General features: G+C 29.6%; 1 protein-coding gene across 2 annotated transcripts; it reads right to left on the reverse strand.

Annotated features, from left to right (window-relative positions):
• Positions 1–6,959: 6,959 nt before the first annotated feature.
• On the reverse strand, positions 6,960–11,461 carry LOC114166760 (TMV resistance protein N-like). 2 transcript variants are annotated; one of them, XM_028051554.1, is made up of 5 exons: positions 10,880–11,461; positions 9,699–10,788; positions 9,344–9,616; positions 8,487–9,215; positions 6,960–7,565 (listed from the first exon to the last, which is right to left on the reverse strand). In XM_028051554.1, exons 1-5 carry the CDS (start codon positions 11,383–11,385, stop codon positions 7,131–7,133), a joined length of 3,033 nt encoding a protein of 1,010 aa, XP_027907355.1. In that variant the 5' UTR covers positions 11,386–11,461; the 3' UTR covers positions 6,960–7,130. The 2 variants fall into 2 exon arrangements, 1 of the variants encoding a protein (XP_027907355.1); XR_003600017.1 differs by having other exon boundaries at positions 7,296–7,565; positions 8,405–9,215.
• Between the last annotated feature and the right edge of the window lie 2,018 nt (positions 11,462–13,479).

Genomic DNA, 13,479 nt, shown 5'->3' on the forward strand with positions numbered 1-13,479 from the left:
TATATATATATATATATATATATATATATATATATATATATATATATATATATATGTATGTATGGAAGAACTCAAAGAGAGTTGTTTATGAATTAGGGATTGAATTGATAATATTTATAAAATATATATATTAGTGAGATGAGGGGTTGGAATTAAAATTTGTGTAAGCATGGCTGTAGAAGAGGAATGAGAGAAAAATGCAGAGATGGGAACATATAGTGACATAAGTGAGCGTAACTTTTCAATGAAAATCATGTGGATTTGGGAAGACATCCTATCCCTGCCACTCCAATCTTAGAAATACATGTTTCTTTTTTCTTTTCTCCTCCCCAGATTTTACAACCCAACTAAATTCAATCGTGTCACATTCGACTCGTTTGCATTGCTAGATATGAATCTAAAAGTTAGAAAACATTTTGCAATAATTTTAAAATGTTACAAAAGAAAACATTTTTTAACATTTTTTAATTACTATAGATAATTAGTAACATTTATTTAAATATTAGAGAATATATAGATATATTTTTTTAAATGTTAATAAATACATAGGTAATATTTTAAAAGTGTTACAGAAACATTAAATTCGCAATATTTTTTTAATGTTAATAAAAATAGTAATTGGTGACATTTTTAAAAAATTATGTTAATAATACATAAAATATTGTTAAAACCTTTTTCGTAAAGTATAGTATACACAACGTGTGTATAAATGTTGTCTTTATAAATGGTATCATTTTTTAGGTTTTAACAACAATTTTTAAATTTTATTAAAACTAATATGTCTAGCAGTGATATTAAGATTTCAGTGGCTTTTATAGTAGGTATTCATCATGTTTAGTAGGGCCCAATTTATCTTTCCGCTTCCTTTTTTAAACTATGAACATGCATATTCAAGGCTATATGGATAAATAATAACAAAGTTATACCTTAAACACTGTGTCGTCCACTTCCACATAAATATCCTTAAACTTCTGGAACATGTTACCTAGAATATAACTAGAGTTGTCTACAAAACTGAACCTGAAGGCGGTTCTACTTGATTATCTACAAACAAATAGCAGAATAAACCAAAAAATAACTCAACAGTTAACCAAGTGGTCAAAATACATATAAACATAATTAACCATAAGCTAGTTCAGTTACCCTTTCTATTCAAATATGTTAGCATAAATGAGGTCACTAAAATTTAACTATCTTATACATATTTAGGATGAATCCCAAACCATAACTTAAAATAAAGTTCTTTCCTTTTGTAACAGTGTGTGAAATTGAAAAAGTTAGGGACTCCAAGACTAACTCAACTTATTTTAGTATACAACAAAGAACTATACTCACCAATGTGCTGAAAAACACGAATAATTGTTCTTGATCCTCATAAACCATTAACAACTGAGTTGTGTTTCAACGAATCACTAATAATCAGACTTCCCTGTGAAAGAAAATTATTACAACTGAGTGTTTTAAAGAATAATTGAAAATAAGCTTTTGAATTTTGATGCTTTAGGATATGAATGATCTTTGTTGTTGTTAAAAGTGTGCAACCATTAATTATATATAGAGATAAAAGGCTATGAGAGAAACCAATATTGATAAAGATAATGATACGTGAATTGTTTTATTTTCCATGTTTTTCATCCCTATATAATCCTAGAAAAGCTGGAAATTCTGATATATAAACAAAGGATGATAATAGAAACTACAACATATAAACATATATACTACAGTAAGTTAAATTTTACAGAAAACTAAATCAAAGGAAGAGAAATATGCATCATAAATAGAAATTATGCCGCAATAATGGCAGAATTCGCTTACATCCAATCCGAGAGATTTGGTTTCTCCGTCCAAGCCCAAATACTGAGAGCACACATCCCACTATCCACAACTGTCATTGAAAACACTCATTCGAAACACACAAAAAAAGAAAAAATCTTTAGAAGAAACTCTCAATTTGGCAAAGGAAAATCACAAAGACAACATTTGCAACACTAGGTAACCTTTGCAATAGAAATCTTGAGCAATTGTTCAATGACCATGCTATCAATGAGGTTGTCATCAACGACAAGAATTAATGTGAAGCATTGAGAAGTTCATATATTAGGGGAACAGACACAAAATTTCAAAAAGAAAAATTAAACAAAGCATGTACCGAGAATTAGATTCACAGTGACGATGTTTGATTGAGACTTAGAGTGAAATCTTCACACAAAGAGGCAGATGTTAGATGGAGCAAGGGGTGTTAGTAATTTTGGGTCATGCATATATACGATACATAATTAAATGTGTTAGGACCATTATTTATTAAGCCAAATAATAAAGTGATTTGACTAAATTAAAGATTTGGCTAAAGGCATATGTCATGAAAATAAATATTGTATAGAGACCATAAAGTAATTTCTAATCTGATGAGGGGCTAAATTAGAAATACTAAAACTTAAGTAATTAACAGTTTATAAATGGTCGTGGTCCCTTTCTGAGAGCACACAGAGTCATAACGTACTTTTCAAGTTCCTATTCCTTCCTTTCTATCCCCATCAAGAGAGAAAACTAAAGGGAAATAAAGGTGCCACTAGTGCAGGGAAGGAAAATGACAACGGTTATTTTTAACTTTTGACTTCAGGTTCGCACCCGAGGCATATACTGTCGAGATAAAAAGATACTTCTTTATGCCTCGGTTATCAACCCGAGGCATATTGCATAGTTACTGCCTTGGTTTCCACCAACCGAGGCTTAATTGTGTACAAGAAATAAAGAAAAAAACTCGGGTCTTCACTTTGCTCATTACCTGTGGGTGCTTCAATCACACTGAGAAAAAAAGAAACAGTTACGAAGCATTGAAAGATTAAACTTAGAGAAAATACCACGGATTCTGATGGAGGTAAAACAATAATTCTATTGCTGGAATGAAAAGAAAAATGGCATCTGTGTGATTCAATCACTGCCAATAGCATAATTTTTAACACAAACATAAGCCAGAACATGGAATGGCATAAACAATGACAAAATGGCATAAACATTCATTCTTAGATCTGACCTCAAATTGTCAACATCAATCAATATCACAAACCATAGCAATGACAATTTCATTTACTTCCATCAATAAATAAAAGCAATTAAAAGACCCAACCAGTAGCTGATTCTTGTAAAGCAGCCCATCAAACACTAGATCCGGTGATGACGAACTTCATGCTCGGAAAAGACGAAGATGCAGTGGCGCCGGAACAATCTCGTCGACGATGAAGTGGCAGTGCAGCGGCGGTGCAGGCAGAATGAACAACGCACTTGAAGAGTGGTGATGGTTGCTCGAAGAAGAAGAAGATGCAGCGGCGGCCCCGAAACAACCTCCTCGACGGTGCCGTGGCGGTGTAGTGGCGGTGCAGCAGCGTTGCAGCGGTGGTGAAGTCGAAACGAACGGCTGGCGCGTAGTGGAAGAGTGGAAGCTGTGTGCGGGTTGCTCGGAGAAGAAGAAAATCGCGAGTGTTACTGCTACAGTAAAAATATTTGGGGTTTTTGTTAACCCTACAATGCGATACTGCCTCGGTTAATTTGAAACCGAGGCATATTGCTTCTTATATGCCTCGGTTGGCAGGAGGACCGAAGCATAAGGTCCCTACTGTCTCGGTTATAAAAGAACCGAGGCATAAAATGTGACTTTAATTACAAATATGTCACCGCGTGTTTATATGCAGCGGGTGCGCAGGAACTGAGGCATATACTGCGAGGTAAAAACTCTTAAATGTACTAGTGTGCTCTAGAGGAGGAAGATTACTATGGCCAATTCAGGTACGCTTCCGTTTACTATTTACAACATGATTATCAGTATGAGATATTGTTTATGATTGATTGTTAGAATCAATATTAGGATCATATTTTGTTTTTATGCTAACAAGCCCCCCAAATATTTTGAATTTTCTTTTTTTTAAACTAATAGTTTTTTTAAAATTATATATATTTTTATATTTTTTAAATTAGGTAGTAGTATATTGAAAATTAATGAAAATTTAATTATGTATTCTTTTATTTTTTTTATAAAATATAATATTTAATGTTAATAAATAATAAAAATATAAAATCAAATATAATAAAGAAAAAAGTTATTAAGATATTTTTTATTTTTTATTTTATTGTCTTTTGAGTTTCTCATATGTTTTACTCTTCTATCACACATCTATCACATTTACTATTTTCTTTTGTTATTGAAGAAAATAAGTTAGACAAAAACTCATTATTTTTTTCTTTATGTTTTATATCTTCTCTTCTATTTTTAAAGAAAAATAAAAGGTAATTATCTTCTACTGATAGTGAAATATTTGTTTAATATTTAGCATTATTTTTATCTCATGACCATTTTGTGTATTCATTTTTTATGAGTATAAAAGAAAAAGTAATGTACTATCTTATTTTTCATAGTCGATTTTTAATTATGATTTGATTATCATATTTTTTTTAGTTATTATGTCTCTCAATTTTTGAATAGATTATGATAAAGTATTTTTTTTAGTCTTAAACTTCTCTTTTGAATAGGTATATTGATGAAAAACAAAAAAATAAATTCATTTTTTAAAATTGACAAAACAAAAACTACAAGGGGTGAAGATGAAAACAAGATAATATGGTTGTTTATCACATAAAAACGAAATAAAAACTTGTGAAGAGTTTTGAATCAATATATGCACGTTAATAAAATGGAAGATGAATATTTGACTAATAATATATTTATTTACATTGAAAAAGATAGCTGAAAAACTTAATTATGATTCAGTTATTATGAATTAAAAAAAATATGAAAAAATGATCGACTTTCCTGTATATATGTGTAATTTCTATTATAATTTAAATTAGTGACAGTAATATTAAATATATAAATTTTGAATAAATTATTTTGTTCCCGTAAGATTTTGGTCAAGATTCGCCACTGTTCACACACTGAAGCTGAAGTTTGGTCTCTCATGGTTGGTCTAAGATTAGAGACACAGGTTTGAAGCGGAGAAAGAAGAGAAGCCTCGCACGAGATTTTGAAGGATGGTGGAAGAAGACGATAACTTATGTCGCTACGGGCAACATCTTTGATAATGACACGGACGGTGATGTTGGCGCGATGCCTCTCTTGCTCCTGGTGTGCATAGTGGAGGTTGAATATGATGGAAGAAACCCTTGTAGATAGAGAGGACGGTGCTCGGTCTCGTTTCAACGTGACGCTGAAAGGAAGAAATTTTGTGTGAAATTGAAATTCGGATTTATGAATATAGAGCTTGAGGTGTTTTGGCAAGGAGAAGGAACAAAAAATTTTCTTTCGTAAATGAAACGACACTACAAAAGAAAAACAAAGTAAACAAATAACAAAACAAAAAGAAAACAAAAGGTTAAATTAATTTTAAGATTTAGTAACATTTATATGAAAAATGTTAAGATAGGAAGAAATTTATCTATTGTAACATTTTAAACAAACGTAACTAAGAAAATGTTACTGAAAGCGGGTGTAGTGGTAGTCTGGTTCCTTTAGTGAATTGAATGAACATATTTAAATATCATCTTAATTACATTGTTTACGCTCGTCCTCTTTGTCTTGGTAATAATAAAATTATTATTGTATAATCCATTTAAAGGGACAACTTCTTCTAGTTATGTATTAAACAAGATTATCTACTAATTCCACGTATAAGTTAGAGTTTGTAATTATAAAGAATATTCCTTATTTAGTTTGTTTTAGAAGATATAAAGTGTTCATGATTGTAATTACAAGAAATACAATGTTTTAAGTTAAATTGTCATTTCTTCTTTTTTAGAAATCTTGGACCTCTGTACACTTCGCTATGTTAAGTCACACTCCAATAGGGAAAACCTGAAATACCCTCTCTTTGATTGTATATTTGTTTAGTTTTATTCATAATATAACTTATATTTTTGTAATTTTATATTTATGATAGTCCATACATTGTTTTTGAATGTTAAGATTTGTATTATTAATAATTGTTTATGCAATTGTACATTGTTCGTATACATCTTTCCTGAATGATAACATTAGTGGATATTGGAAAAATTTCGTCTGAGGATTGATATGTAGAGAGAGATTGAAAACATTGAATAACAAGTTAAATATTTCAAAAAAGATTTATTCTGTTCAAAAAAGATTCAAAAAAGGTCATAACTAACTAATATAGAAACTAGGCAAGGAGAAAGCGATAATGAAATTATTTTAAACCTTTTTTATGATGCTTCTGTTCAACTGACACTGTGAAAGAATTTTCTTATGTTCATTATTTCAGAAAAACTTATTAAGTTGTCATAATGTATAAAAATTCTATAAAAGACAAAGTCTAAACTAATTACCAGCTAAAAATATTATACGCATTTTGTAATCTATTATAGTTGTACTTGTCTAAATGTTTTTCTTTTGGATTTGTAAAACATTATAATTGGACGTATATATCAAATGAATATTAATTTATAAGAGTTAATTTAAAATAATTAAATAAAATTAAAATAATTAATGCTGTAAGATCATGACTATATTGTATAAATATAGTTGAAAAGGGAAAATTAAAAAAATTACGTGCTTTGTACATAACTGAAAACTGTTATCAATTTTATAAAAATAAAGGAAAAAAATTATATATATATATATATATATATATATATATATATATATATATAAATGTACATAGAACAAATAGAATAAACGTAAATAACAAAAAAATAAAATTAAACTTTGTTTCATTTAGTCTTAAACAAAGGGAAGAGGCTAATGTGCTTATTAAATTGAAACAAAAACAGATAACAAAGAAAAACACGTAACAGAATATCGAATCGCAGCAATCTTTATTTCATAATGCAGTATTTCTTTTCGAGGATTTCTTAATCAATTATTAGTATATGCTGCTAAAGGTAAAAGAATTGACAAAAGCAACAACCAGAAAGAAAATACAATAAATAGATCAAATAAAACCAAGGAAACACGATTAAGGAGCAGAGAAACAGGATAATAACCATGAATTTCTTAACTGTAAGCTATACAAATAAATTACACTCAAGGACACGACGAAAGTATGACAAAATAAATTCCACTCAAGGACATAAGGATTAATTCCATAACTCAAGGAATCGTGCTGTTCTGAAAGAAGATAAATGACTTACAATTTTTTTATAAATCTAATGAGGGAATTTTTCTTTGACGAAGACTCATTTGATTCACCACATACAAGATAGACAATTGTTCTCCTCACTACCAATCCATGACCAAAAATCACGAAAATCTCAACCTTGTCTCCTGATCCTAAATTTGATATTATACCCTCCCAATCTTTATCGTTAAAGAAAATTACCGTGCCATGGTTGTGTATATGCAATGTGCACTTTGTATAATTAACAATTAAGACACTTCTAAGACATTCAGTTGCCACAATTTCAGGGGTTGATAAATAAACTACACACAAAGCCATTCCCTTCATGTCACGATCCCGAGGCACAGTGAAAGAAACAGAATATCCCTCACCCATATGGGCCAAACAATTAGGATTATTGTCACCTGGAAGAGAAACATCACAAGATTCACTTCCTGCAAATACCTGTATCATGAGATAAATAAGGACATGTTTGTTAGTAATTTTGGGTTATGCATATATATGACACATAATTAAATGTGTTAGGACCATTATTTATAAAGCCAAATAATAAAGTGATCTGACTAAATTAAAGATTTGGCTAAAGGCATATGTCATGAAAATAAATATTGTATAGAGACCACTTAGTAATTTCTAATTTGATAAGGGGCCAAATTAGAAATACTAAAACTTAAGTAATTCAGTTTATAAATGGTCGTGGTTCCTTATGAGAGCACACACAGAGTCATAACGTATTTTTCATGTTCCTTTCTCCCTATCTCCATCAAGAAAGAAAACCAAAGGGAAATAAAGGTGCTCTTCAGGAGGAAGATCACTGTATCATTAGTGCTCTCTAATATTATCGTTATGGTCAATTCAGGTACGCTTCCGTTTACTTTTTACAGCATGATTATCAGTATGGGAATATTGTGTATGAGTTTATGATTGATTATTAAGATCATATTCTGTGTATTATGCTTACAATGTTTAGTTAAACAAAAACAAATACATGATTAAAACAAATCTGGTTAATAGTTTGTTCAGTTTATATCACCATTTCTATATGGATTTAGAATGCGTTTCTGTTTTTGACTCTCTTAGTTTATATTTCTACAATCACTGGGAATAAAACAATCATAAAGCTAGTAAAGCAAGAAAGTGGAAATCAACAACTTGCTAGTGCTTAGCACAAGCATAATCAGTTTGGTTAGTTGGTTATTAAAATCAAATACTTTTAGAAGATGTTGTGTTGGTGTAGAGGTGCAGGATGATAAAAGTTTAGAAATGTAGTTTCTATTACATACCTCATTAGGATTATTGTGTTCTCTTGATTAATAGCTAAAATGATGGTGAAAGTGATGAACAAAGGGAAAGTTAGAGAAGAACCTCGGAAATGCTATCGCTGAAACCATCAAAGAATTCCTTGCATCTTCCAACACCAATCAAAGAAAACCTGAAGTGCTGCTTTGAAGTGTGTGATTCTGTAATATTTACACCATATTCCACCAAAATATCTTGTACTTGCTTAGATAGTTGAAACTCGGTCTCACATTGCACCAAAATACTTCGAAGATTGACAAGGATTCTAAGTAATGGCGTAATATCATCCCAACTATTAACTTCCATATCCATGCAAAAGGAATGATTATAAGATAGGGGGTTCATTGATGGCAACATCCAAGACCGAATGATAAAAGGAAAAATATTATGTGATAATCCCTCAAATCCTCGTAGAGATAAATATCCAATACTTTTTGAGCTTACAATTGAAAAAGGAACTTCTTTCACAACTCTATTTTCAGTAATAAGAGTTATCAAGGATTCCATTTGCACTATATCTTTTTCCATTAGGTGAATCCCGGAACAACCAGAAAGAATGAGTGTTTTTAAAGATTTCAACATATATATCTCTCTGGGAAGATTGTTTATCTTTGTACAGTCCTTCAAATTTAGAAGTGTAAGATTGCAGAGACCTCCAATAGATGGGTGCACTTCGCACAATCTTGGGCAATCTTTGAGAATGAGGTGTTCAAGACCTGGTAGTCTCGAAAAGTCAGGGGTTTCTGTCAAGTACTTGGAGTGACTAAGATTAAGGACTTTTAGTGATGCCAAAACCTGCAAGAAGATAGTTTTTTTGGAAAATTTTAGAAAAGAAAGTGATGGAATAAAATAGTTGTAAGTGGAAACAAATACTATATTTATTTTGGGCTGAGTTTCAAAATAAAATGTGAAGTTACAAAAACCTGGGGTTCTTTCCAGACGAGTCGAGGAAGACTGTGTTTTAAATCAATGGCTATTGCATCATGTAGCAATCCAACAGGTAGGAAGTCTGAAGAAAACTTTTCCAAGATAATCCATCCCAGTTCCTTAGAGCGGCACTCACAATGTCCACCGAGTTTCATCCTGCTTATTGCGTCTCTTACCTCTAAATAATCACGATCGAAGAAATCTCTTACGGTTAGAAACCATTTCGGAGGGAATCTCTGAATGACATTTTTTTCCTGTGATGAAAATAGCTAAAAAACAAATATATTGCGCATGAGAAAGCAAACACTTTTAAAAAGAAGTTTCAAAACAATAGATAAAGAATGTTCTTACAATATGCTCTATCAGTGCATAATCTTCATCCTTATCAAACCATAGTCGACTGGCCTTCTCAGATTCCTTTCCTGTAGTAATTTCGCCAATAATTTCTCTTCCCATCTCTTTTAGCAGAGGATGCAATCCAAACTTGTTGTTCCTTTTAACTATTATGAGGCTACGTTCTATGAGAATTCTTATTCCACTATCAGCGTCTACTCCACAACCATTTAGGATCTTTGTAACATAGACTCTATCTTTACCAACAAAGAAACGACATATATCAAGGAATAAATTTCTTTCAATTTGATTACGTAAACCGTCGAAACTTATTTTCAATATCTCTAGAACTTCATACTGGGGAACACTTTCTAATCTTAACAATACTTTATTCCATTCTTCTTTAGTCCTTTCATATAACAAAGATCCAATGACTTCAAGAGCTAGTGGTAGTCCTCCACAATAATCAACTACCATTTTTGCGAGGAAATGACATTCCTCTTTTGGTTTTGCTTCTCTAAATGCGTGCCAACTAAGAAGCTCAAGGGAGTCGTTTGGGTTCATTAGATTCATTCGGAAAATAGAATCAACTTGATGATGTATCCTCAATAGGCTTTCATCTCGTGTTGTAATGATTATTACGGTTCCTTCACCGAACCATGCACTACTTTCCAATAGATCCAATGGCCAATAGTCATTCACATCGTCAAGTACAATAAGTACCTTTTTCCCATAAAGTCTTTCCTCAATCATACTTCTTCCCATCTCAACACTACGTATCTCCACCTTTGTTTTTAGGAGATCTGAAAGTAGTCGTTGTTGTAAATTAGCATACTTTTGTGTTCGACTAACTCCTGAAATATTTTCAATAAAACTTTTTTTCAAGAATGTACCATGAATTTGATTATAGATAGCTTTGGCAAGTGTGGTTTTACCGGATCCTCCAATTCCACATATTCCTAATCTACAAACCCCGGTGGCTTTATTTTTTATAATTTGAATCCCATCTTCCACGTGGGATTGTAATCCAATTGGAAATTTAGTAGCAGACAAGACTGGTAAATTAAGAATGCTTTTAACAATTGTGTCCACTAGTTCAGCATCACTCCTTCGAAATCAATAGCAATTATACAAGAAGTCATGCATTACGAAAACTAAATCACAAGCTTAAAATGTGGATGATTGAGAGAGTAATTTACCTGTAATTGCTCACATCCCATCCAAAAAAATCTGCAGTTTTGCTGAGTGCGTGGCTCCACCTTGACATGCCATGCTCCAGTTGTTGTGCTGAAAATGTTTGTTGTGCAGTTGCTCTGAGGTCTTTTCCAAAATCTCCCTTCTGAAGACGCACATCAGATGGCTGAATCTCGTAATATACAGGCAGAACATGTCGACAATAGGTTTCATGCCATTTGATGATTTGATGAAGCTGATGAAGGCACCAAGCAGATTGAGAATAGGTTTTGGTGAAAACAACAATTACTATCCGACAGAGATCGAGAATTGGTTGTTGGATGTCCATGTCGTTGACTGAGATCTGGTGGTGAAGGAAAGTGGTGAGTCCAGCAGCTAAGAGGACAGAATCAAGATGAGAAACAAATTTCCTGCGGATGTCTTCTCCATTGAAGTTAATTAACACGTCATACATTTGTGGGAGTTTGGAAGTTGAAGAGGCGAATTCCATGGAAGGAACTGGTGACGTCATCAAGTGTTGGAAGAGAAAGCAATAATGCAACACAGTGAGAGATGATCTCTTTACAGACACAAAACATTCAAAGATTAATATTTTTTTATAGCCGTGGAAGCGCGTTAAGACCATTAGAGAACCCTTTTTACTTTGGCCATTTAAGAAACTAGTATTTCTACCCGTGCAACGCGTACCGAATTTTCGAAACGTATATTTATCAAATTAATTTAAAATTATAAAAGTATAATTAAATTTAATATGAATATTTTATTTTGTAAAATTTAATAATAATTATTTACTTAATTTTATAATAAAAGTGTATATTTATATATATTTTTAATAAAATGTATTGTATATAATTATTTTAAATAATATAGTAAGATTTAGTTAATTAAAATTATGACATTTAATTTAATTTTAAATGAAATATTGAGTAAAAAATGTAGAAAAATATAATAGTAGGGAAAAAAAATGCTTATTTGTCCGATTAATACATAAGAAAAGGAAAATTGTTTTGGAATGGATTTATATAATAAGTACAAATTTGAATATTAATATAATAAGTACAAATTATATTTTAAAAATTATTATTGATATTAATATATTTTATGTGATATTTGAAAAAAAAGTATTTGAAAAACCAAAAATAAATCTGGAAACATACTTATCAGTAACCAAATTTTAGATTTTACACTTATTTATTTATTTATTATTTTACACCATATTTTAATTATTATTAGTTTTATTACTATATTTTAATATGTTAATATATTATTATCTTATTTAGAACCACAAAAATTTTATTCCTAAATATTATATTATTTATTAATTCTTTTATATCATATTTTTAATTTATTATTTTTAATTGTAATTATTAATGTATTTTTGTTAATTTTTTTCAATTTATATTTTTAGAATTTCATAATATCTTAAATACGAATTTTTCTTATAAATTAAAAATATCTGTAAATTATTTAGATACATTAAAAAAATTCAGAAGAAAACCTACACTATATTACAATTTTTTTTTGAATTTGAATTTCAAATTCAAACTTTATTAAGATATTTAAATTTATATTGTTATTAAATATTATTATATTTTATAATATATTATTATACAGTTATGAGTCATCGAATTTTTGAATATTTGAATTTATATCTTTTTATCAGAAATATTAAAGTATTTATTAAAAAAAATTGTATATACTTTTTATTTTAAATGTTAAATTTAAATTTTTTTATCGCACGATTTCAAATTTGAATCCAAATTTTATTTATATATTATGAGAAATTTTTCACAATTTAAAATCAGAGAAAGATTTGATTTCCAATCAATTAATTTTGAAATTTAGTTTGAAATTTATTTTAAAAAATACGAGAGGAATATATTACTTAATATTATCTACTGTTTGATGTTTGAAAAAAATCCATTATAAGATGAAAAGTTTGGTTTTCAAAGACATTAAATGAAAAAAAAAAAGTTTCCAATGTAAATTTAATGTAATGTAATATTATACAAAAATATAAAATGATAATATTACATTAATTCTGCATAAACATAAATTTATTTTTAAATTAATATTTGAATTTAATCCTAGATTGGTATAAAGTTAAGAATATAAACATAATAAGTAATATTAGATCAATCATCTTCTAAACACATTAATGGAAGAAGATTTTGATTTCCAATACAATATTTTTAAGCCATCCTTTTAGTCTTAGTAATACTAATTACTAATCAATAATATATAACAACAATAAAAAAATGAATATTAATGATTAATGATAAAGAAACAACACGTAACATCTAAAAAAAAACATTAGGATATAAAAAATTTGTATTTTATATATACTTAAAATTGATAAATAATACTTTTTGGAATGTCTTAAATCCTAATTATATGTTTGATTGATGTTTCCACAAATCATAATTTTGGTTGTTCATAATAAATGGAGTAATTAAAGAAGATAATGTGTTGGAAGAGAGAAATTTGCAAGATTCTTGGAAGATGAAAAGTTATTGACATTTGACAATGTAAATGCTGGAAGATGAAAAGTTGTTTTTATTCTTGTTAACATTTTTTTTTATTTTTGGAAGATGAAAAGTATAAA

This window comes from Vigna unguiculata, chromosome 10 (assembly GCF_004118075.2).
Source record: "Vigna unguiculata cultivar IT97K-499-35 chromosome 10, ASM411807v1, whole genome shotgun sequence".
Classification (NCBI taxonomy): domain Eukaryota; kingdom Viridiplantae; phylum Streptophyta; class Magnoliopsida; order Fabales; family Fabaceae; genus Vigna; species Vigna unguiculata.

Excerpts from the sequence above, each read along its gene's own strand:
- LOC114166760 (XM_028051554.1), bottom strand. The coding sequence starts at position 11,385 with ATGACGTCACCAGTTCCTTCCATGGAATTCGCCTCTTCAACTTCCAAA. Across the intron at positions 10,789-10,879 it reads TGGGATGTGAGCAATTACAG|GAGTGATGCTGAACTAGTGG; the intron begins GTAAATTACTCT and ends TTGATTTCGAAG. Across the intron at positions 7,566-8,486 it reads TCAGCGATAGCATTTCCGAG|GTATTTGCAGGAAGTGAATC; the intron begins GTTCTTCTCTAA and ends CTCATGATACAG.